The sequence below is a fragment of the Acomys minous genome, assembly GCF_964271855.1.
Source record: "Acomys minous genome assembly, chromosome: 9".
Taxonomy (NCBI): Eukaryota; Metazoa; Chordata; class Mammalia; order Rodentia; family Muridae; genus Acomys; species Acomys minous.
The window spans coordinates 38769341-38795111 of record NC_140490.1 but is presented as its reverse complement, the minus strand read 5'-3'; the positions used below and the strand labels follow the sequence as shown (position 1 = coordinate 38795111).

Below are 25771 nucleotides of genomic sequence, written 5' to 3'. Positions count from 1 at the left end.
GGTTTAGCTCCTGTGAGCATCCACAGTTGGGAATAACCCTCTCTTGCTTCCTCACTCCTGGACCACAGGACAAGCATTTCATCTACAGCAAGGAAGGGGCCCCGAGTTAATGGTTTCCAGGGTGCAATTTCTACAATGATAAGAGGTTTCTACCCCAAACTCTGCCCCTGCTGTGACCCTGCCCCATGCACTGTTCTACAGCCGTCTTTTGGAGAAGACATCTTGGGCTATGGTCTTCATGGCTTGCTATCATACACTCTGAGGGCTGTGCCAGGTAAACAGTCAACATGGGCCAATGCCTCCAGCCAAGTGAGGGCTCTGAAAGAAAAACACACGGACCACGCTGCTGGGACCAGTAGCCGCTTGCTGTTAGCCTAGGAAAGGACTTCCATCCGTTATTGTCTCAGAGCTGACGCTATGCCAGCCCTCACATCTGGAGTCAGTTAGGAGGGAGGAGGAGCACGAAAGCATGTGTCTCGTGACCCTGCTGTCTTCCTTTTTGTGGCTCCAGTTAATGCACTGGTTAGAAGCGATAACTTGGGTCTCCAGCATAAGTACAGAGACTAAAGGAAAAAAAACTCTCAATGGCACGACAGAATTATTTCAGGGGGGCTTCAGGAAGCTCTGTGTCTAAATAAACTCTTGCTTGAAGTTGCACATCACACTGTACTTTAATCGCCACGCCAAGCCTTTGTGAGCCCAGCCTCGAGGTCTGTGTCCTTCCTAAACTTGGCAGACTCTGCCACATCATCGCAGGGTCTCAGGAGAACTTGCACTCGTTGGATTTGGTCACACGGAGAATCTGGTGTTTGCCGGCCACAGAGACACACACACGTGTTGCTCTTCTTTGTCTCCCTGGAACTTCAAGCAACCAGAAAGTTCAGCAGAAGCCTGGATAGCACCAGCAGGTGACACCAGCTGGTGGCCTAGCAGATGACATGAGGGGCCACAGTCCTCAGGGCCTACTTGAGGGCTTCCTGCTCTGAGAGATATGGGCCAAAGATGAATGATCTCTGACTTTGAAAAGACTGAATGCATCAGGCCTTAGGGTATTATGTATAGGCTATTCCATGGAGAAGAGGGAAAGCATTGATTTAATGTAAGAGGTCGGGATGGCATTGTTTGTCCAGTCAGCATTAGTGCATATAAATGTGACTTCTTCGGGCTCCCCAGAATCTCCCAAATTATCAAGTACTAACAAGACCCAGAGAGCCAGCCCAGCAGCCTTGTCTGCAGTCTCTGAGGAGTCGCAGACTACCTTGCTGACATGGCTTCTCTCTCACCCAGAAGATGACTCACCTCTTCTGGGAAGAGTCTGGGACCCCCTTCCCCCACTCCCTGCCCACACCAGCTGCGTGGCGTGGTGTGTGGCTGGCACTTCCCTTAGGAGTTGCTTTTGCGTAGAGCCTTGTATTAGGCACTGATTTCACCGTGTGTGCGTCTGGCTCCCTATGGGCTGAGTGGCTCCCGCCTGCCTGCAGCCATGACTCACTCCTGTCTGGAAGTGGTGTGCAGCCCAGTACAGGCCAGCTATAGAGAGCTCAGGCAGACGGGAAGACCCCGTGAAAACTCACTTTCTGGAGTGTGCTGGTTTCTGAAAACTATCAGGACATTTTTTTTTTGACATTTTTTTTTAATGGACTGACTAGCAGCATCTGTTCAGCCCCTACACGGCTGCTGTGTTATGAGCGAAGTAACTTTTGTTATCTGACAACTTTGACATCCTAAATGTTAAACAGTGCCACTAGCTTAACTAATTCTCACACACACAGCTTACATTCGATCAGTCATGAAACGAAGTAGTTAATGCTTTTTCTTTCAGTATATCTGGCACAGTGTTTCATGAGCTCGCGGCCTGTGCCGAGCCACCCGCTTCACCGGGACCTTTCACTTCTTACTTCACATGATTTTTCTGGTCCTTTAGAGCAGTGGTGTGGCAAACGCATTCCCAGTGCAAGGCCTTCTCCAGAGTGAGCTGTAGTAGGAACAGCACCTCTGCCTGGCCAGAGTCAGACAGAGGTTATTGCTTCGAGTGTAGAAGGCTAAAGATGGGTCTAGAAAGTCTAAGCAGAGTGATGGAAGCTGGGTGGCTTCTGCCAACATGTGCTTACGAATCCCCAAGGGCTGGTGAAGTCACTCGCTGGGGAGAGGCAGTGGCTGCCACGCCCAAAGGCCTGAGTTTCACCTGATTTCCATTCTTGGAACCAACATGGTAGAAAGAATGAACTTCTCAGTGCTTCCTCAGAGTTAGCACCTGAAGCAGGCTTGTCTGGAGAGAGGCGAGAGTCCCAACCAGGGGACAAGCAGTGTAGCTGCCTGACTAGAATCCCCTCTGTGAGCCTGGGAAGCCCCAGGCCATGGAGTCTCACCAAGTCATAGATTAAAAAGTGCTCCTGTGTGCTGGGAGTGGAGGCAGTGTGCTGGTGAGTTTTGTCATTTGAGACAGGGCCTCACTGTTTAGCCTTGGCTGGTCTGGAACTTACTCTGTGAGGTCCACCTGCCTCTGCGCACTGGTAAGTAATGCTAATTCAAAGGACCTTGACTTTGAGGTGACTCAGATCCATGAGAAAATGGCAAAGCCCCTGCCTCCCAGGGATGAGGATAGAAAGGCTTCCCTTGAGGATCCAAGTGTGAATGTTGACAGTGTGTGCAGAAAATGGCCAAAAAAAAAAAAAATAGCTCTGGGCCCTCCTTGATGCTGGAGAACTCTTGGCTACCACTCTCTTTACCAAAGCTGCCACTTTTACCCAAAAGGATTTGGGAAGCTGGGAGGGTTTGCTCAATGAACCTCTATGCAAAGAAAGCAGTAGGGGTTCAGAAGTTCCACAGCTGCCTGTCCTCTGGAGTGGAACATCTTTGACCAACTCCTCCACGCATAGGCCTGACTGGGGCACTGAGAGAAAGAAGAGCAAACAGATGCCCAGGAAAGCTGACATCAGGCAGATGGGGCTCCGATGGGCAGACGACAGTGTCCTGGGATCTCAGTGTGTTTATTATATACAGTGGACCAGGTAGCCAGGGTTACTGCATACAGCTGAACTCAGAGGCAGGGTTAGCTAATGGCTGTAGGCAAGCAGTCTTCAGGCATAAACATCCAGGAGAGAAGGCTCTGGTGGGCATTCTCCGCACACGCTGTCCACATTCACACTTGGACCCCCCAAGGAAGGCTTTTCTGTGCTTCTGTGCCTTGTGAGGAGGGAGGGATTTTGCCATTTTCCCATAGATCTGACACCCTTGACATAGGCACCTGTCATAATCTACTCAAGGTTTCCTACCCTTGGGGTTTCCTCTACTCCCTACAGGGCACAGCATGCATGGTGGTTTTGGGGGGGGGGCAACAGGCCAGGGGTGGGGGGGCTGCTCTCTTCATATGCTGACTCTGCTTTACTAGCTTTGTGGCCACTCCAGTGGATTCCTTTGACTCTCCCAGCCTTGACTTGTTTGTCTGTGGAGTAGTGAGCAGGGCAGTGCTCAACACCTAGGATTCGCTCACGGATGGGGCGGACGTCTGAATGCGTGACTTTGACAACCCATTGACAGATCAGCATTCTGTGTGTGCACATGCATGCTCGTTCCTGAAGTTCCTTTTCTGGTTCCTCCTGTCTCTACTTAACACAGCTTTGGATCCTGTCTTCCTAGCTGGGCCTAGAGCTTACCGGACTGTTAGAGTGAACTACTAGTGTAGTCCTAGACATGCCAGAGGGTGGCCTCCTAAAGCAGCCCCACAGAAGGCTCTCTCTAGTCCAGACCTCTCAACTGGAAAAAACAAGAATGGACCACTAATACCAAGTTATTTCCATGCTGTCTTATTATGGGATATAGAAAATGACCATAGGGCAAACACACAGGCTGCCTGTCAGGACCGACTTTCACCCTCAAAATGAGAGGCTTCCTCAACTGAAGCTAGGTGAAATGGCCCAGTGCAGAAAAATTAAATAATTTGCCTGAGTAAAACTTTTTAATGGTCAGATTGGTATTGAAAGTGTTAATATGTGTGTACAAGGCAAAGGGGAGCATGAGGAAGCTGGGGGCTACGAAGCTGTGTGAGGGGAGGGGAAAGTGTGCCCAGCAGGAGTTGCCTGACCACGGTGCACATGGGCAAGCCTACAAGGAGAATCAAGAGGAGTAATTCTGAAGGGGACTTGGGTGTCAGGTGCGTAGGACGGAAATATGCCATGAGGTCTTTTTCTATAGGTCATATGGATGGATTCTCCACTGGTCTAATCTTTTCCCCACATTTCCCAAGCTTTCTGTAATAAACCTTGTTCCTTTCTTTGTACATTGAAGAAAAAAATCAACAGAGCAGTCTGAATTTTCTTCCATGAATAGTAGCTGCCATGTGTCCAGGAGAGCAGTGTTTTGTGGGTAGGTATAGATAGAGGTGCCTGGAAAGGTGGATGAGGGAGTAGGGTAGAGGATGGTGTTCAGGAGCTGGCTGTGGGTCGGGCAACAGGAGTCTGGTGTTCAAGGGTTGGAGAAGGCTCAGAAACTTTGAAGGGAGATGTGGAAAGAACGTTTGTCTTGGTAATGGAAGACATACAGGGATCAGAAAGAGAGGAGAGGCCAAGCCACATGGCAGGGTGTCCAACCTTGAATGGTGTCATCAGCGAGAGTCTCAAAATGATGCGTGGGCCCAGAGAGCTGTGTGGGTTCCTGGACTTGAGAATACATAGCCACCTGGTGCTCCCTGGCTCTCTGGGCCTCTGCCTGCCTTGGAGAAAAAGAAACATATCCAGGGAGGCAGCAGAACGCTGTGGTTAGGCTTAGTCCCATATGCCAGCCAACCACCATCCTTGGGCATCCCTCTGCAAAAGTATTTGAGGTTAGGCAATTAAAGCAAACCCAAGAACGCCTCTGGGTGCTTTTCAGAGGTTTCAGCTGTGCCAAATCAATGAAGCTCTCTTATGAAAAAAAAAATCAGTTTCCCTGGAAAACAAATTTGGGTTCTGACCAGCAAGTAGCATTTGGCAAACTCTCATGAAGGAAGCCAGTGTTTGGAGAAGCGAGGAAAACAGCAAGCCATTGAGCAGAGCAAACCTGGGAGCCTGGTGCCATTTCGGAGCTGTGACAGCTGTTGGTTCCATCAGCTGGGAAGTCCAAAGCCATGGCTTTGTTTAAGATCTAACTGTCACAAACCCTGGTCTGTCCTAGCTTCCCTCGAAGCCTTGAGGGACGGTGGAAGGGCAACAGCGGATGCCTTGGAGCCCAATTTCCTGGCCCTGTTTAGCGTGTAGAGGACACTGACTGCCAACACGGAGACTCAGAGGAAAAGCCACTTGGTGGTCATACCTTGATGGTCATCTACAATGAGAGCTAACCTCAGCACGAGCTGAGATTTCCTGGGGCAAATATTCCACTATATTCCTCTTGGATCAATCATTTGACTCCCACCTTATGCTAACCTGAATGTTACCTATCTAACATGACCCCACAGGGAGGGGCTTCTAGACAGCACCCCAGACGGACCCTGTCAAAATGTGAAGTCCGGCTCTGTAGGTATGCAGAGGGCCTTAGATTCTGCATTTCTAATAAATTCTCCCACAGTGTGGATGCCACTTCCTGCACACCACACCTAGAGTGGCAAAACTGTGGGGTAGCTCTGGAAAGTCAGCTCCCACCCTGCACCGCAGTCAGTCCATAACCATAGTAAACAGGGCTGTTTCTTGTCCATGGTCCTCACGTAAATAAAAACACTGCACTGTGTGACACAAGAAACAGGCTCATGTGACACGGACATCTTGTGCAAAGTGTGCCTACCTATTCTTCCCAGGTTGTCCATGGGGCAGGCTGGAGGGGTTTAGTTCTTCTGGAAAAGCTTTGACCATTTCCCTTGATGCTCCAGCATCACCAGGAAGTCAGGGGTTGGGGGAGCACAGGCTGAGCTGGCCTGCTACCCTCCTATCGCTCACAGACACGGGAGCCCATGCCAAAAAGCTCAGTGGAAACACTGGTTTGCCTTCTGCTGCTGAAGGTCCACTGCTGAACCATCTGAAGTTGTTTTCAACTAGCTTTTGGTGAGTTCGTGTGGGCCCCCAAACACAAAAGCAGTCATTTTTCCTAAAGTACCTGGAAAAATTCTAGTAATTATAGTTCCAAACAAGCCTCATTTTTTCTTGTTTAGATTTTCTAATATGGAAAGGGGAGTGGGAAAAAAGCTTCTCAAATGAAAGGCCTGTGTTTTGCCCTGGCAGCACCAGGTCATGGGCCCGGAGGGCCTCCCCACCCAGCACCGTCACCCACTTTGAAGCAGCAGTCACTGCTATGGGGGATATGTTTACATTACTGCCTTTTATGGCTTGGGGCGGTGTGGAGCTTGTGGTGGAATTTTTAAAAATATCTAAACAGTAACTGAAGCATTACTGTGATCTCCTCAGTGAGCTCATGGAAAAACTCAAGTCATCGAATGTTAGTTTTATAGCGAGGGGAGCGGGGATGGGTGAGGTCACTAGCCTTGCTCAGACCCCCTCCATCTCTCTGGAGACTGGGGTGGGGGGTGGGGGCAGAGGGGGTGGTGCTGGACTGGAAGGTGGAAAGCAAGCATGCTTCCCAGACTCTTCCCCCAAGTTAACACAGCCGCTTTTCCTAGCCTCAGGCGAGGATCAGGGCTTGCACTTGACTCTCAGCGGGTGTCTTCCAGCAGCCTAGACGAGGTAGTCACTGAATTCAGTGAGGCATTGTACAGTCTAGCAGAGCAGATGTTTGGATCTGCAGCTGTTCTCTCTGTCAAGAGTGCCTCCGTCAAGGCTACCATCCTCCTGCTGCATCTTCATCTCCACCCACTCAGTGATCAGCATCCTTTTATGGACCACTCCCTGCTTGTGCCTCCCCTCCGGCAAATCACTGAATGCCTCTTGCTCCATGTCCCCTCACTGCAGAATGGCTTCCAAGGCCAAATCTCTACCTTTTACCCCTCCCTCAAGCCCTGGTTTGGACTGTTTGTGGACATTCCTCTAAGATGAATCATGCGTACCTCAAGCTCCTCCGGTCCCAAGCTACTCATCCTTCCCTGGCAAAGTGTACCCATCTCCGTGCCCGTCATATGAAAAGCAGCGGCGACAGCCACCATGACGCCCAGACCTCACACACCTTACTCATTCATCCCTGATGCCCCTTGGCCTCCAGTACATGGTATGTTAGTTACTTTGCTCACTGCTGGCACCAAATACTTAACAAGAAGCAGTTTATGAGAAAAGGGTTTGTTTTTGGCTCACAGTTCTGAGGGCCCATTGTTCAGAGGGTGCAGACCACCGTGGCTGGGAAGGCAGGTAGCGGGAGGCTGCTGCTTGCTCACATTGTTGTGGAGCACGAGGCAGAGCATGGGGATGCTCTTGCTCACCTTACCTTCTCTTTTCCTCCTTTTTATTCAACCCAGGACCCCATCCCGTGGTATGATGGCACCCCTATATAAAACAGGCCTTTACCTTCGGGCTACTCTTCTTTGGAAAGAACATTGTAGATGCATGATGCCCCTGGGCATTTGTCAGTCCAAGCCAGTGGGTAATCAAGGCTAACCCTGTTAGCTTTTATGCCCCCTGGAGACCATTATCTCCCAGGTATACCTCCATCGCTTCTCCCTCCATCTCCACCTTTATCACAGTAGCTCAAGCTCCTGTGTGGTCCCCTCCTGCTCACCTGACCCTCCTGCCTCCTATTTTGCCTTATTTTTAACTGGTCTTCTCAAAGCCTGCTCCTGACACTGACAGTGCCGTTTGCTTGCCCCTAACACTGGCAGGCTTCTTAGCTTGGATCCTTGCTGCACTCCTGTCTTCTGCCCTACTCTTGTCTCTCTACCCAGCATGCTTTGGTCAACCGGATAGCTTGCTTCCCCTTAATCCATCCTCTTTTTGCCTAGCTAAATGCAGTTCAGACTTCAGATCTGAAAGCAGATGCGGTCAGACTTTGCCTGGGCCAGGTGCCTACTCCGGACTCCCCAAGGCATTGTCTTTGCTAGGTCCATGTTCTCTCACAACTGGGAGCTCATCCCTGGAGCTAGTAGTTCCAGTTAAGTGGAGGGTGACTAATAGGTGCTTGCTTTGAGCTCATCTTTGAGGGATTCCTTAATGCTAAGGTGTGAGCCCCACCCTGCCCCTGTATCTATGTCTGTCAACAGGAAGATTTGCTCTTCATCTGTAGTGTATCCTGTATCTCCTGTATCGGCATGGCTGATGCTGCTGGCCTGGGCTGCAGAGGCCAGTGTGACAGGTCAAAGTTTGTGGGAGTCCGCACAGACCCTCTCTAGCTTCCTGCAGTTTGCTATAGCGGTAACTTTGGGCTCCAGGCACTGAAAACCTAAAGAAAGAGTGAAACTTGAGGGCGCTTTCCTTCAGACGCGCACTTTGTGCGAAGTGGGAGGAGGGTACTTGAGCGGGCTGGGCTGTGCAGGAGGGCGCGGGTGCTTAGTAGTGGCTTGGCTAGGAGGCGCTGCAGGCAGCCCTTCCCCTCCCACGGCCGCTCCCTCCCTCTCACTACTAAACCCAGCGCTCGCTACCCTGTGCCTCTCACTTCGCCAAGTGCCTCTGCGGGCGCCAGCTTCCTTCGTGGGTCTGCGGGTGCTCCAGCTCCATGGCGCTCCTTGTGCGGCTGCTGACCCTGGCTCTGGCACTAGCTCTGGGCCCCGCTGGGACCCTGGCGGGCCCCTCCAAGTCCCCCTACCAGTTGGTGCTGCAGCACAGCCGGCTACGGGGCCGCCAACACGGGTAAGTCCCAGACATTCTGTGGTGCATGGTGCAAGGACAGGTCTCTGAGATGCCAGTGCACTCCGCTGGGGATGTCATCGTAGCCGGCCAGGGGTTCAGGGGACAAAGTCTGAGGGAAAATCAGCCAGTGCACAAAGGGACTAACCTTGCATGGAGGGAAGGACTGTAGGATGACGAGGATGCTGGGATCCAATGGACCGCTCTGTGGTGAAAGGGTTGGGGGCACTGGCCAGTGACCGCAGAGCCGGACCAAAGTACACGAAACAGCCTAGGGGGGTTTCAGCCTCCTCTCCTGACTCTAGTAGAAGGGGGCATTGGCAGCTCAGCGTAGAATCACCATCACTCTGAGGTGTCCGCTGCAGAGGGGGAGCCCAGGCAGGTCACTGTCCAGGGATTCCTGGAATGAGACTGGACTTACCAGGTGGCAGGACCCTAGGTGCCAACAGTTCCTGTGCACGTGGCATTGCTCTGCACCTAAACACTAACCACCAGCAGTGCTTTCTGGCAACAAATGAAGAGCAGAACTCACCGTCCTTTATACGTGTTGGAAGATCAGGGAAACAGAGTCCTAAGAAGATACCAGCCTGCCGTGCAGTATGCCCTGGAGTCAGGAGTGGAATCTGTCTTAAAGCGACAGCCAGCTTTGTAAACCATGCACCAGTGGTGCTTCGGGTATTCCTCCAAGACACTGCAGATGTGTGGGCTTTAGGAGACACGCTCTGGCGAGGGTTTGCCCTGCTGAAGAGACTGGCACAGACAGTCTACACCGTGTTTCTTCTACACAAAATCAGGTCACGCGGGCTTCAAACACAGCCCGGCTTTCTTGCATTTTGAGCCTACGGGGGTGGGGGGGGGGTGCACCAGCATCGTCTGTACTAGGGGAAACTATGGAAAGAGTGGAGTAATGACTGGAAGGGAGGCCAGGATGCCTCTGTGCTCAGTCATTCACACCCCAGGCTGTGCTCGACTCTCAGATCTAAAGATAAAACAAACCACGTGGTTAGTGAGAGTTGTCTCTGTAGACCCAGACAAAACTACAGCCGCCAACACTGGGTATGCTCTGAACTTGGGTAAAGGCTGTCACTTTTACGGAGCAGTTACCCTTTTTTTCTGCATGTGGCTTTCAGGTCTCTTATAGCCTCTCTGGTGCTCAGTGGTTGGGGGAAACAAGCTGCTAGGTGCAGGACTGGCCACAGGCAGAATGGGACCAGGCCTCAACAACACATCCTCCTGAAAAGGGAAAGCAATGGAAATGTCCTGGGGTCATTTTTTTTTAAAACTTAGGCTGTGCGCATGGAAGGTTGAGAGGGCAGATTTGATGCCTCAAAGCCAAACAGTGACCCCTGAAGCTTCTACCATCCCTGCCTGGGTCACCTTTGGTCCTGGTGCCTTTTTTGCCTATTGGATTTAGTTTCGAATGTTCTGTCCATCCTTAAAAAGGTCTCCAGAGCTCACACTGAAGTGTTGTCACCCAGAGCAGTAATGCCACAGCAACAGTGAAAGGTCTCTAAAGAATACCATGTAAGATCTATCTCTGACGCCAACCTCCTTCCCTTCAGAGTCCAGGACATTGATTATCAAGAAAACGGGAGCCTTTAAAAAACTCAGATATGGGCCGGTGAGGTGGCTCAGCTAAGGGCCTTGCTGGCAAGCCTGATGACCCACATGAAATAAGAGAACCAGTCTCCAAAAAGTCATCTCACAACTCACTGTGGCATGTGTTCCCAGCCAAGCACAAAAATGAGCAAATGATTTAGAGGTGTCCCCTGTGCTTCTCACACTGTGTTGGAAAACCTGCACTAAGTCATCTACAATAGGCTGAGCAGGGTCATGCATATCTTTAATCCCAGCTACTCCTGAGGCTAGGGGCAAAAGGTGGGCAAACTTAAAGAGACCCTATCTCAAAATCAAATATAAGAAAGACCACAACAGCACCCCTCCCCAAGGGAACTCTGGATGCCCAGACACACAAGCCATGGCAAATGGCTACAGGCATAGTTGCATTTACTCTGATCTAACTGTCCTTGAAAAAAAAACAAAACAAAACACGGGACTGCCTGGCCTTGCACGCATGGGTGTGGCGCCCTGTGCAGATGGATAACCTTGTTCCAGCTCCAGCCCTTTTATTCAAAGTGAGAGCTGGAGAAAGGGGAAGTTTAAGGAAGTGCAGGGTGTCCCACAAGGGAGGGAAATGACACTGTACCTAGCCCCTGGGCAGCAGTGCAGTCACCCACCACCCTGCTGCACTCTCCTCCCCCCACCCCCAGCACAGTGAAAGCTGCTGCAAAGTTCCTGTTTTACGGGATGGTGGTGGTGGTGGTGGGGGGGGGTGAAGCAGATGCTTAAGGTCGAAAACCAGGAAAACTGGTAGGAGAGAGTAGGGGTTGCTGGGTGGTCTGTTGGCTCCCAGCTGGATCTGTGTTACTATTGGAGGGGGGAGTACTAGAGCAAAAAAGGCAAAAGTGAAGCCACAATTTTGAGCAGCATTAAGAGAAACTGGATGGACGTTTCAAAAGCCCTTGGTTTTCAGATTCAAGTCAAATAGCAGAGTCTCTGGTCTTAAGACAGAAGCCCAGAAATGGCCTGCTCGTTTTGATTACATTTCAGCATAGATTTCCTGTGGCCACAGCTTATCCCTACCCCCAGATGCTGCTCCTGACACAGGGGCAGGAACAGTGGAAACTCACTCTGCGTGGGAGAGGGCTGTTGGAGCCAAATCCACAGAGACTCACTGAAGAGCCGCCGGCCGCCCGTGGAGAGCTGCGGGGAATTCATCCACAGTAATTATTTCCTACTCAGTTGGACAGGAGAACTTCTGGGATTGTACAGCAGCAGTAAGGATGATTTGGGGCTGGAGTGTGGCCCATGGTATGTGTGTGTGTGTGTGTGTGTGTGTGTGTGTGTGTGTGTGTGTGTGTGTGTGTCGGTGGAAGGTGTTGTATTCAAGGACAGTGAAATGCATGGATCGATGGCTGCACAGCCTCTAAGCACCTGGTGAGACCCAGCGACAGTCAGCTGACATCTGTCATCTGTCAAGTTTGGCCTTTCTCATCTGTATCACTTCCCTGATCTCACGCCTGCTCTGCTCACTTACTGTTGTCTGTTGTACAACTATAGAAAACAGGCATATTCTTCATATGTAAAAGAAATATCCAAGCACCCAACTGCGGACACTGTCCAAATGATGAGGTGGTCGCCACGGACCCCCAAATACCACGCTCGTCAAAGGATGCTATGGAATCCTTAGTTAGTTAGTTAGTTAGTTAGTTAGTTAGATAGATAGATAGTTGAAGCAAAGTTGAGATGACCCTCAAACTTGCTGTGTAGCCCAGGTTCGACTTGAACTCAGAGCAGTTCCCCTGCCTCTCCATTGCCTTTTTAAAGTGTTGAGGATTGCTATTGAAGAAGCTGCCCACATTTGAATGCACTTGAAGCTGTTTGAGCATGGAAATCTTGTGAACACACTCAGTCTGTTTTCTCTGTTCTCCTGACTTATGATTCAGTCAGATGCCTCCTGCTGCCTGCTCAGGAAAAGCCGCACCATCATCACCATGCAAGATGGCTGCTCCCTTGCCTCAGGATCTGCAAAGAAAGCACCACCATCACCTGGCCTGAGCGCCATTCTGGTTGCTCAGGAGAAGGAAATAGATTCAAACAGCATTCTCCAACTCCAGAAAAGCCTTCTCAGCAGAAATGCAGGGCGTTTGCTTCCGCTTTTCCCAAGTTATTGAAGATGTTTTTAAACCAAATTGTTATGGACTGTTTCCAATGAGCCTGTTTCACCATTGATTCTATCCAGACCAAGAACTCTTTATGGTTCTTTTGAGGGTAGATGGAGAGAGGGAACATCCGTGATGTATCAGTCACAGGTCTTCTTGGTACCCAGCACAAAGTAAGACCTGCGCTCCAAGTTAGAATAGGGAAGAAAGTTTTGGGGGGCAGTGGGGGAGCAGCTCTGAGCAATGGGCAATGGAGAGTTAAGTGGCAGAGCACTCCTTGTCAGCCCTGACAGCAGCTGGCCCTGCACCCTAGTTTACAGGGTGGATACTCACAGTGTGTTGTCCCAGGAGCCAGGCAGCTGGTCTAGACACGCAGAGCATGTCATTGGGGCTGGCTGAGAAGCACTGGGAGCCTTCCCTTCTTGACAAGAAGACCCGTGACACACACTGGGATGCCAAGTCTGTGCTCAGGGCAGGTACAGAGAGAGGAAGGCTGGCATGTCTCAGCAATAGCACTTAGATTTTGCTCGTTTTCTCAGTCTGTAACCTGTAACCTAAACCTCTAAGGTGCTTTCACTGACACTTAATAAGACTTGAAGAATTTATTTGAGGAAAAGTTTTTATGGGGAGGGAGGAGGGAGGATGTGCAAAGCCCGTACCTAAGTTAACTCCAAACCACCAAAATGGCTGTCTCTCTAGACCTTGGTGTGGGCTGACTTTCTGACCATCTCATTGACACGGTTGCTTTTGTTTCCAGCCCCAATGTGTGTGCTGTACAGAAGGTCATTGGTACCAACAAGAAATATTTCACCAACTGCAAGCAGTGGTATCAGAGAAAGATCTGTGGCAAGTCAACGTGAGTATCTCAAGCCATGCAAGACCAAGGAGGTCAGTGTGTGTGTGTGTGTGTGTGTGTGTGTGTGTGTGTGAGAGAGAGAGAGAGAGAGAGAGAGAGAGAGAGAGAGAGAGAGAGAGTCAGTCTCAGGTGCCCTGGTCTGGCTAGCTCCAGAAAAGGCCAGACTGACTAAGAAGATGAGAAGACACAAGGACAGACATGTCAGGGAATGTATGCGGGCCTTGACATTTTGAGAAGCTGATCAACTGTATTTTAGATTTTTAGGGGTGCTGACAAGACATAGTAGTAATGGTTATTAGGGCAGTTTGGGGTTTCAAGAAGCGTGAATGGGTTGAGTGTGTGTGCGGGCTTGGCATGTGACTGTTTCAGTCTTCACTAAATGACACAATTATTCAAAGGAGCTATGTGACTCTGGGAATGAAAAGCTGTTGGTGAATTCATCCCAAGGGTCAACCTTGCTCAACAAGTGTCAAGGTAAGCACCTCAAAAAGTCTGAGTGGCTAGAAAATTTCACACCAGGAAGCAGCATAGCAAATTAAGACACAGGCTCGGATGGCAGCTCAGATCCTGACTCTGCCACTTACTTACCTGGGGATGGTTCATCTTTTGTATCCTCAGTTACCTTGTGTGCAAAATGGACACAGCGGAAGGACCCGCTATTCTAATGAGGGTTGAGTTGAGTAACACACACAAGGGGAGGAATATGGTCCTGCTTATCGGAACTACAACCCCAGAATATGCAAATGCAGACCACACGTGTGGAAGGAAGGGCAAACCCACAGAGTGCAGTAGTCACAGTAGGCCTTGTGGGCGCCTCTCTTTGTTGATGGGAGTGGCCTTCGCCCTCACTGCCTGGCTGCCTGGTGGAAGCAGTTGAATGCATGTTCTGACAGAACTCCTGGAAACCTAATCGACATTGGCACTGACAGTCAACACATCTCAGAGCTAAGAAGGGAAGATGTGCCAGGCAAGACCTCCTGAGTCACTCGTGGGGGCCTCACCCTCCTCTTTTCTGTGAAATGGGAAGGTTTCCCTGCACTTACCCCAGTGTGAGAGGTTGTCTAAAATGTGTTCGGCCTGCTTTCAAGCAACTGTCTGCAGCTGGGAGGAGGAGACTGCTCTTCCCTAGACACCACAGCGTGTGGGGCTCCCACTGTATAATGTAGTTACTGATCCTGGTCTCACAGGGCAGAACAGGAGCGAGACCATCGCTCTCTGTGAGACTCTGCACAGTCCACGGCTGCAGCTCCCACCTGATGGACAGTTTAGCCTCTGAGAGTTTCATGACTGGCTCAGTGAACAGATACTCACCAGAAATTTCTGCTCTTTAGAACAAAAACTGATTGTGCAAATTCAATGGAGCTTCCTTGCTGGACACCCAGGTTTTAAAAACCAATACCGTTTGTGCGGACCAGTGCTCTCATGTATGCGTGATCTACTCAAACACTAATTGCTTAATTAAACTTGAAGTTGGGCCCTATGTAATTGTTTCTTGGAAGGTGACCAATGTGCTGGTGTTAAGCAACAAATCTTCATGTCAGAGCCTCAGGTTTTACAGAGCTGCTGTAAGCAAGCTGGCCCCCAGGGTGGCATTACCGTGCTGTTTCAGATGGCCCTGTGTGATAGCATTTCACTGAGGAATTCACGGTAACTTGACACAGTTCCCTGACACACAGTGAGTTGTGTTGGCTTATTGACCCCTCCTACCTTTTTTCTGTGTGCTAGGATGAGGCACAAGGCACAGGGTGTGCGCCGACAGACCGCTCCTGATAAAGTGCTCTCCTTTAGCCTGAGCTTGTGAGTAAGATAGCCCTCTCACCCCAGCGAGTGCAGGGGGGCAGGGTGACCACCAGCTCCAGTAAGAGGAAGATGTGTGGGGCTGTGGATGTGAGAATGATGTTTTCAGTGGGCTCAGTCAAGGCCCAAGGCCAGCCGGACTTTCATGTAAGCTCACGAAGCTAAAAGGAAAAAAGATAATCACATCCAACTCCTGGATGTGCTGCTGCTTCGGGAAAGCCTCAGAAAAAGAGGAAGTGAGTAGAAGAAAACATGAACTGATAAAAAAAAAAAACTTTACGATCCCAGATGGAACATCACGTGCGGCCTTGGCCTCAGGAAGGTGGAGCTGGCTTGGAAGAGACCCAGGGGACAGAGGGAGGGGAAGAGGGAGAGATGGAACGCATCTGCATTGTCCTTAAGGACTGAGAGCTTCACAGGACATCTGTGTGCACAGGAGGGAAGCCTCCAGGGGACGTGCCTTCTCACCATCATAGGACCACAATTAAGAGCTCGGTGGGGGCCGTACTGGCTCAAATTGATGTCATCCTGGGAGAGTGAGTCCCTAGAGGTGCCTAGGGTGCCTTGGATGTTGACTGGGAACCAGAAGTGGGGTGGTAGGAGCAGAGGTCTGTCTTGACCAGCCAGCATGGGCACTGGCATTTCCTCAGCACGAGGTCCCGGGGCTGTATCAGAAGTGCGTTCTGAGATGAGATGTCCAGGTCCTCAAGGGGCCTGAGGCCAGAAGGAAATGGTGCCGCTGGAAATAGGTGATGAGCGCCAAGTATGGAGGTAAAGATCTTGTCATGTGAGGTCACCAGAGATATGGGAACAGGCCTAGTGTGTCTGGAGCCTGGAACCCCTTGTCTTTGTGTGTGAGGCTCTGGATGCTGTTCTGGAGGGTAGGGATGACCCTACCACACTCAGCATGGTTCTCAGCAATGAAGGCTCTGGGTCTCCTAACAGTCGCTGTCTGTGTTTCCAGGGAGAAAAGAACCTGAGACTCTGGTGCTGTGTATCAAAGCACCAAAATGTGTCTTGCAGTTTTACTGTGGAACATAGTTGGCAGGGGGTACCTGGGGGATGGCCTGAGTGGATTCTGTCTGAACTTAGACATTCAGTTCAGCTTTTACTTTACAGCGGTAGAGTACCCAAGTGGCACAATAGCTCATCAGACAAAGGTATTTGTAGGTGACAGACAGCAGCCTACTCTTGTGATTTCAAGGCCTGGTTTGACAGGGAACCATAAAGTTTGTATGTGTGGCTCTAGAAAGAAGCCTGGCTACTTCTCCGCAGGCCTCTTATGTGAGGATGGGGTGGAGGGGAGGTGGAGGTCTGCTCAACAGACAGATTGAAGCCGACATCAGTGGGATGTCACAGCCATGGCTGGAGCTACAGCATCCTCAAGGTGGTACAGAGGGCCAGTGTGGCAGCTAGCAGATAGGGCGATAGTAGGCTATCCCAAAGTCTTTAAGTTATTCCCCTGGCAGCACGAAGCCATTTTCTGGAGCCGAGATGAACTAGCAAGGCACTCCCATGTCTCCAGCAGCTGGTATTGTTTGCCCTTCAGTGTTGCATTTGCAGGGATCAGACATTGGAAGCCAGCGGGGGCATCCCAGCACCGTCCCATCAGCTAGGTCGACTTCTTGCCGATGCCATTCTGGCACAAAAGTGGAATCCGCCCTTTTTCTCCCTCCCATGCATCTCTTCACCTTGGTCCCAGAAGAGGGTGGTCAGAGCTGACTGCACTGTCCCCGGCCCCGGACCACACTTGTGCGTAGATCCTGCTCCATCCATAACCTGCTGTAAGACAACAGAGACTGAGCTTCCACACCATGAGGCAGCGCTTTTGAAAAACTGTAGATCCGGACCATTCTGTAACCTAGGGGTCTGCTTAGCTGGTGTGGAGTTTTGCTCTGTTGTACAGTGTGGGGTAATGACCCTCCCAAAGATGCCCACATCCTAATCTGGAACCTGTAAATACATCCCCTTACATGGGAAAGGCAACATCACAGAAGTGACTGGGGTGCCAACTTGAAGTGGGTCCCTGTAAAAGGGGGGCAGCCGAGTCAGAGAAAAAGAGGGTGTGCTGCAGGAATCCAAAGCTAGAGTGATGCCATCACAGGCTGAGGAATAAGACAGCAGCCTCCAGAAGCTAGAGGGCAGGGAGAAGATTATCCTGACAGCTTCTGAAAGGATCATGGCCTTTGACATTAGGCTCTCGAGGCTGATTTCTGACTCTAAACTTTGGGATTGTAACACAATAAATTTGTAATATTTTAAGCCACCGAGTTTGTGGCAATTTGTCACAGCAAGTGCCAGGAAGCTAAGAACAGCCCTTGCTGCTGTGTTTATAGTTGTCACAGTGGGATCTGATCAGCAGCCTCATGGAGGGTTTTACTTTTGAGGGGGCTCTGTTTGTTATACTAGATTATAAGTGAGCTTCAATTTCAACCTTTCTTGGGGATGGTGTGTTTTTGTTCTCGCCTGTTTGCTTTAGAAGATCCATACCGAGTACTTAGAATACAGCTCACACTGATGTGTTGTGTGTATGTTTGCCAGTTCAGTCCCCAAAGTCATTCCCTGACCAAGCAGTATGTGGAATTATCAAATAATAAATAAAATCTCATTTACAAATGGGAATGCTGAGGCTCCAAAAACTTACATATCCCATTGAACATTGTCCATTGAGAAATGGGGAGGCCTGGCTACTCTGTGCCATCCCCAGGGAGAACCAAGCCTGGCAGGTAGGGTCAGCAATGCCACAGGTACCCAAGGGAGCAAGTAGATTGTCCCAGGTCTCTCTTTACAGTCCAGATCTGTAGCCAGGGTCCCAGAAACAAATCCTCTTGGAGTCAGAGACACCCTTGGGTCCAGCGTCACCAGTCACCTCCTGGTGGCTTCCTTCACGTCTGGTGGTCATTGTGACAACTGGTGTGAGGGTAAGCACCAAAACCTGTCATCAGACAATGGACCCAGGATCTGGGACACACAGTCTGCATCCAGCAGCCACCAGAATGCAGTCCCATCCATATGGAAAATGCCATAACTCCGTGTTCTTAACTCAACTCATGCCTCAATAGGCTCTGGAGGCTTCAGTGGCAGAGTCGGCTGGGAAAATCCCTGATTTCCAACTGGAAACTTCCAGAACCACCTTTGCCCCTGTATTCAGAAAATGAGCCACTGAGTGTAGTTCACCTCAGGCAGAGTGGCATTTTGAGAGTCTCCCATCACAGGAGATGGGCTCTGTGTCCACTCCTTACTCCACAACCTTGTTAGTCTCCTGTCTCTTGCAGCTAGAACAGCATCCAGACCATGCTGCACATCTGGGAGAGTGAGCGAATGTTTTCCGTTTATATTAACTATAGAGGAAAATACATCTGGAGGGAAATAGACTTCTCCCCCATCGCGATCCGAGTGAAAACACCAGATATATGTGGGGAAGAGCATCCCAGCACCCCTACACCTTGACCTTGTGCTGACATTATCTTTTTACGTCTCTCCTTCATCTAAAATAAAAACGAGGCACCGCCCTCATTTTCATTCTATCCTGAGAATCTGGAACAAGGTAATTAGTAACTCATTGCCTTGGAGTGTGTGCTTGTTCCCGCCTGAGGTTTTTATGTACTGCACTGTGCGTGGCCAAACCAAAGCCTGCTGGACGCCTTTAATCAGAATCTAGCTGATGAGACAAGATGCAGAGGCCAGTGTTCTGGTCCTTTCTGTGAAGGGGCATCTGGGAACTGGGGACATGCCAGGAGAGGCACCCGTAGATTCCATCCTTCCCTGCTGGGCCCTAGGGAGGTGGTGCCAGGCTTAAGCTCCGTGCTTACAAAGCCTGCATGTTCTCCAAGAGGAGCCTCCTATGTGTAATGGAGCCTGGCACAGGAAAGATAGGGCAGCCCAATGTGGAGATTGCCAGCTCAAAGAGTCCCAGGCAAGATTGCCCCATAAGCTGCTTTATAGCCTTGGAGAACAAACCTCTGCTAAGGCCTGTGGTACAGAAGCCTTCTCTGCATGACAGCAGAGTACTGTCCAGGTGCTGTGAGGGCCAGGTGCAGGGAGCCTACCAGAAACACTTTGCCTTGAACACTCCAAAGACAACACCTAATTCCACCTCCCCAACTCCAGTCATAGAACCCTGGTATTGTTTTTACATATATTTGTTTGTTTGTTTGTTTGGTGTGTGTGTGTGTGTGTGTGTGTGTGTGTGTGTGTGTGTGTGTGTGTGTAGGTGCTCATTCAGAGGTCAGAGGACAGCCCCCAGGCATCTGCTCTTTCTTCCATGTAGGCTCTAAGGATTGAACTCAGGTCGTCAGGCTTGACAGCATACGCCTGCTGAGCCATCTTGCCATAAAGCCTTGGTATTTATCCGAGAAACCTAGCATCCTGGGGTGCAGGTGGTGGGCAGGGTCCTGGTGCTATAGCTCGGGCTTGGGGAGGCCCCTGCCTGGGTTGAGCTAGGAAGTTGACAGTCACTGCTTTCCTTTGAACACGTTTCTTAAATTCTGTGAGATGTCCCTCGGCTTATTGACATGATTGCATTGGGGCTGAAGGAACTTAGATCAGCTGGCTTAATTATGTTTTACTCTGTGGGCCAGAAAACAGACCACAGAAAGAGGTGGGTTCCCAAGGTTACCCCAGTGGCCACTAAAGGGAGCCTCCTCGGATGGACGGCTTCTCCTGAGCACTCTTGCCCCTGCAAGTCCTTCAGCAGCAGAGGTGACATAGGCACGCAGGTGCAGAGGTTAGCAATTGTGGGTTGGTCAGTGTCGGCCCTGACGTCACAGTCTATTTAGTCCTTTAAGTACAGGAGTCAAGGTAAGAAGGAACAGATGGGAGGTAGGCTGTGGAAGAGAAGGCTGGAGGGTGGAGAGAGCAGGGCACAGGGAAGTGTATAGCCTTTGGTGGGAGGGCATGTCTAGCCAAGTGACACCTGTAGTTCCCTGGCAGTCTGAGAACCTGAAACATTCCCCAAGTAGCAGCCTTCATCTTCACTTAACTGAGTCTTTCCTAAATGGACTCCAAATGAATTCACAAGAGCCAGCTGCTGCCTCCCGCTGGCACAGTAGAACCAGAGGCCTCCTCAGCACGCAGCCCTACCCCAGCGCCACATTTCTTCCCCAGCGGGCCTGACTCTTTTCTGATGATGTCATCCCAGCAAGAACAAGATTGACAAATCTCTTGTATGGAAAAGAAAGTGGGGGTGGGGGTGGGGTGGGGCAGGGGACTGGGTTGTTTGCATTTGGCTCCAGGCCTTGGGGGAAAGGGATGGGGGAGGGGAGGCAGTTGGAGCCTGAGCCTCTGTGGGCTCAGCACAGGGCTTCCGGCTCCTTTCCTGGCAATGCTATTTGAGAGGCTTCCACAGAGCACCAGGTTGACTGAAGCTTGTTTTGTGACATCCAGACAGTGTCCCATGATGAGTTTCTTGGGGGCAAGGAGAACAGACATCTGTAATTTTCTGAACAAATGATTTTAAAGTGCCCTGCACACCTTGTCCCCATCCAAATGCAGAGGCTCTTGCAAATTGTTGACATTGGGAAGGTTGAAGATGAGTGTGCAGGTGGAGGGGGGTAGCTTGTAAATAACCACTGATATATTTTCAATGTGAAACCATAAACATGCATTAAATAAGATTTTAATGTAAATAAATAGCAAAACAGGTGTCTCTATTAGGAGGCCCTCTGTTTTCATTTGAAATCTGATTTGTAAAACCTGAGAGAACACAACGATCACCCATGCCCTGACTTTGGGGTTATTAAACCAAGCACTGAAGTAGCAGGAGCGAAGACAATAGAGACTCCCCCCTGCACACATGCATTTTACACATGATGTTGCAGAGACCCAGAGAAGAAGTGGGACTGCAGCTGTAAGGTAAGTTCAGAACTAGAAGCAACACTGGACTGCGTAGTGCTCCTGGCTCCTTCACAGGGTTTTCCAGTTGTTGGCTGAGGTGCTGGCAACCATCAGAAACATTCTACAAGGCTGAGAAGTGAGAGGGTCCTGACCACTGAGCAGTACAATCGCAGCAGAGCACTCTCTGTCTTGGGGGAAAGATGCTATGCTATACCTGTTGCCAGCATTCCGTCGTCCCTGTGGCATCCACCTGGAGAGCATCCAAAGGAGAGAGTGGTGTGCAGCCTGACATGCTCGTGTCTCTCTTTACAGAGTCATCAGCTACGAGTGCTGCCCTGGATATGAGAAGGTCCCAGGAGAGAAAGGCTGCCCAGCAGGTGAATGAGCCGGGCACTGCCTGGGGGTGGGTAGGGCAGAAGGGCAAGATACAAGGAAGATGTACCATGCAAAGGCAATAGAGTCACAACCGGGTGGGGAGCATGACTTTGAGTTATCTTTCCCGTGTGCTCACTGGGGCCTTGGTGGAAGGTGAGAACAGCACCTCTCTGATGCTGCTCCTGACTCACCCAGCAGGTGGAGAAAAGCCCGCTCTAGTCTGCCCAGCCTCTTCCCAGTGGTCTTAGGCTCTGGCCTTGTCATCAGTGCTGGCAGTGTTCTCAGAGCATCCAACAAGGCTAGCCTATTAGCCCATCCAGTTCCCATGAGCCCTGCTGGGGATAAGACAGGATAGCATGGTCCCTGGCCTCTGCAGTACAGCAGAAGAAGAGCAGCAGGCTATGTGGGCTTGCCTATAGGCAGCAAAGGGCCCCCCCCCCCAAATGGCTACATTGGGCCAAAGCTAGCCTGATGCCTGTGAATTTTATCAGCACGTTTAGTGCAATCATGTAGGGTTTGTGTTTTGTTCTAGCTTTGAAATCTGAGGCAGTTTTACAATCAAGGTATGAACAGAGATTTAAAAGAGAAAGCAATTTGGCTTAGTGTCAACATTACAATGATATAGTTACTGTTGCCAGGGCCATCACATTGATGATGACCCAAGGAGAAGAGCAGTTGAAGAAATAAGATGGGATGAAGATGCTGGCCTATGCATGGGGTGCGGGAGGTGACTTAACTTCAAGGTGATGGTTTCAGGCTTCAGGCCATTTAAATACGAACATCTGGCTATGAATGGTGGCACACATCTGTCACCCCAGCTCTCAGAGAGCTGAGTCAGGAGGATCGCCGTGACTTGAAGGCCAGCCTGGGGCTACATAGTGGATCTGTCTTGGAAAGCCAATAACTAAACATCCAGTTGCCATCTATGAGGGCCCTTTGCAACCGCGGGCAGCTCTGAAAACTACGCCAGAGACCTGGAAGATTAATAGTTCTTTCTCACTCTCGCAAAGCTGTTAGAAAACAAGTGGCAATAACTAGGGAAATCTTAAAACAGGCTTTAATCCCCCATCTGTTTCTGCCTGCTTTAGCTAAATGCATAGGAGCAAAAGCTTTACTCTGCTGCGCTTAAAACAATCAGAAATTTAGAAATCACCCATTAGGCTGCTCCACACAGGGGGCCGGTTGACTTGCTGAGTGGTTCTGAGCAGGTGAGCTTTGAAGACCTCCATCAGCAGGCTTCCCCACCCACTTCTGCAGTTGCACCCACTGTCCTTACTGACAAAGAAGCAAGGGCAGGTGTGTGCCCAGGATGGACTCACACCTGTCCCTCTGCCCTCTGCCCTCTACAGCTCTTCCACTCTCGAACCTATATGACACCATGGGAGTTGTGGGATCGACCACCACACAGCTCTACACGGACCGCACAGAGAAGCTGAGGCCTGAGATGGAGGGACCCGGCAGCTTCACCATCTTTGCCCCTAGCAACGAGGCCTGGGCTTCCTTGCCTGCAGTAAGAGGAGCCTTCTGCCCAGGGGATTCCTCTCTCCTGAGCCTGGGCACACAGTGGGATTCTGTAGTGCCCTCCTCTGTGTCAGACATCCTTTCCCTTAACCCCCCCACCCCCAGGGAAAGCTAAAGCAGGCCTGCCCAAGTGCCTCCCAGTGCTCTCACCCTCCCATGGATGCTCACTAAAGGAGGCTCCTTGGTAGAAGGGGTGTCTGGGTCCACTGAGAGCAGGGCCTTCTCCCTTGAGCACAGGGCTGCCACTTCTTAACTGTCACGCCCTTTCTTTCTAGGAAGTGCTGGACTCCCTAGTGAGCAACGTCAACATCGAACTGCTCAATGCCCTCCGATACCACATGGTGGACAGGCGGGTCCTGACAGATGAGCTGAAGCACGGCACGGCCCTCACCTCCATGTACCAGAATTCCAACATCCAGATCCATCACTATCCCAACGGGGTAGGGGCATCCGCAGTTACCAGGGCTGTCTTCTGTCCACAGCGAGCCTACCTCTAGCCCAGCTGGGGGGCTGCTTTCCAGGGTTCTGTCCCGTGGTGTGAGACAACCCCTTGCTTCCTGGGTCTTCTCTACAGAGTAAATCAGCTGCCCCCCACTACCACCACCACACACATTCTGCTTCTAGCTGTGGACGCCCTGTTTTCCCTTCCTGGGAACCTCTTGAATTACCCACTCGTCCCCGTTTCTTCTCTGGCAGATTGTAACGGTTAACTGCGCCCGGCTGCTGAAAGCTGACCACCATGCGACCAACGGCGTGGTGCATCTCATTGATAAGGTCATCTCCACCGTTACCAACAATATCCAGCAGATCATTGAGATTGAGGACACCTTTGAGACCCTTCGGGTAAGGGACTACTTTGAGTAGAGGCCCAGGCTGGGGACACATGGCTTCCCCAAAGGTGCATGTAAGGGTGCCTTCTGCGGGAGGAACTAAGGATGTTCCAAGTGTGGTCAGATGGAGGCACTGGGCCTGCGTCGCTCTGAGAAATGCCCCTGTTGTAGAGTTTTTCCTTTCCTTGGCTCTTCAGGATAACCCAGAGGTCTGTTTCAGTAGCAGAGTCCTCTGAGCCCTGGGGTCGAACTGTAAAGTCCAGAAGTGTGAGGACCCTCTTTCCTCATCTTCCTTCCCGCACAGGGCACCATTACAAATGGCTGGTCGGCCAACGTGCTGCTTCTTGACCGGAGATCCCAGCTTGATGTCTCATGTATGGACTCAGGAGTGTAGGCTCTGACTCCAGGGCTGGATCCTGACTGTCCTCGGGCCAAAGCATATGGCTAATAACTGGAAAGGCAGGCGGTTCCCCTTAGCACTAGCCATACAGGAGGAAGTGAGCACAGGCTGCCCCGTCAGGAGTTTTGCCTAATTCAAGAACTTCCTAATCACAAAGTGCACACACGGAAGTGGGGCAACTCCTCCCTGGGGATCTCCAAAACAGAGAAGAACACACTCCAGCATGGGCACTGAGGGGATTTGGCATTTGGAGAGCAGTCTTAGCTGGTTCAGGGGACCCTAAGGAGTCTGGGCAGAAGAAGGATGTCTCCTTGCCTTTCTTCTGTGTCTATAAGGGATTGCAAACCCTATGCTGACAACACAAACTTTCATTATCAGCACTGAGTCCTATTGAGTTGCTTCCCCTTGCTGTTGAAATTGACAGAAAAAAAATTTCCTCTTTCTTAGTCCTCTTTGTGACCCCGCCCCCACTGCACCATACCCATTTTTCTTTCCAGCAAATGCTTCTTAAACCCTGTCACTCCTCAGATCTAGATGCCAGGGGCCAGAGTTAACAAAGTGGCTAGCATTCTTTCTAGGGAGACAGATGAGACTGGAACAAGCTTGACCAGCTTGGGGGAGTCAGTAAATGAATGATGGCCAGTGTAGCCCAGGAGAGAAGGCCAGTGTAGCCCAGGAGAGAAGGCCAGTGTAGCCCAGGAGAGAAGGCCAGTGTAGCCCAGGAGGGATGGCCAGTGTAGCCCAGGAGAGAAGGCCGGTGTAGCCCAGGAGAGAAGGCCAGTGTAGCCCAGGAGGGATGGCCAGTGTAGCCCAGGAGAGAAGGCCAGTGTAGCCCAGGTAGGGTGGCCAGTGTAGCCCAGGAGAGAAGGCCAGTGTAGCCCAGGAGAGAAGGCCAGTGTAGCCCAGGAGAGAAGGCCAGTGTAGCCCAGGAGAGAAGGCCAGTGTAGCCCAGGTAGGGTGGCCAGTGTAGCCCAGGAGAGAAGGCCAGTGTAGCCCAGGAGAGAAGGCCAGTGTAGCCCAGGAGAGATGGCCAGTGTAGCCCAGGAGGGAAGGCCAGTGTAGCCCAGGAGAGAAGGCCAGTGTAGCCCAGGAGAGAAGGCCAGTGTAGCCCAGGAGAGAAGGCCAGTGTAGCCCAGGAGAGATGGCCAGTGTAGCCCAGGAGGGAAGGCCAGTGTAGCCCAGGAGAGAAGGCCAGTGTAGCCCAGGAGAGAAGGCCAGTGTAGCCCAGGAGAGAAGGCCAGTGAAGCCCAGGAGAGAAGGCCAGTGTAGCCCAGGAGAGAAGGCCAGTGTAGCCCAGGAGAGAAGGCCAGTGTAGCCCAGGAGAGAAGGCCAGTGTAGCCCAGGAGAGATGGCCAGTATAGCCCAGGAGAGAAGGCCAGTGTAGCCCAGGAGAGAAGGCCAGTGTAGCCCAGGAGAGAAGGCCAGTGTAGCCCAGGAGAGAAGGCCAGTGTAGCCCAGGAGAGGTGGCCTGTGTAGCCTGGGAAGGATGGACAGGAAAAGCTTCTTTGGAGAGATGTTTTGAGTAGTAAAGCCTGAAAGATGAGAACAGCCTACGCTGCTCAGCCCCACTCAGAAGCTCCACTATGGCAGGGAAGCATGGAGGGGGCCTGTGGGCTGAAGATCCTGTGGGCCTCGCTGTCCAGGAGGAGGTCCTTTATCAGGGAGCAGTGAGAAGCACCTTGGGCTATTAGGATGCTATTCTACATGCTGTGTTACCCTGAGTCATGTGCTCGTTGCACTGC

General features: G+C 51.1%; 1 protein-coding gene across 1 annotated transcript in view; it reads left to right on the top strand.

The window, feature by feature from the left end:
• Positions 1-8476: 8476 nt before the first annotated feature.
• Positions 8477-25771, top strand: part of TGFBI (transforming growth factor beta induced) — a 29955-nt gene continuing 12660 nt past the window's right edge. The window contains exons 1-6 of the mRNA XM_084796894.1: positions 8477-8696; positions 13173-13271; positions 21216-21280; positions 22628-22788; positions 23075-23239; positions 23496-23642. Of these exons, the coding sequence (XP_084653020.1) occupies positions 8563-8696; positions 13173-13271; positions 21216-21280; positions 22628-22788; positions 23075-23239; positions 23496-23642 (771 nt within the window). The 5' untranslated portion in view covers positions 8477-8562. The remainder of the gene's footprint in view (positions 8697-13172; positions 13272-21215; positions 21281-22627; positions 22789-23074; positions 23240-23495; positions 23643-25771) is intronic.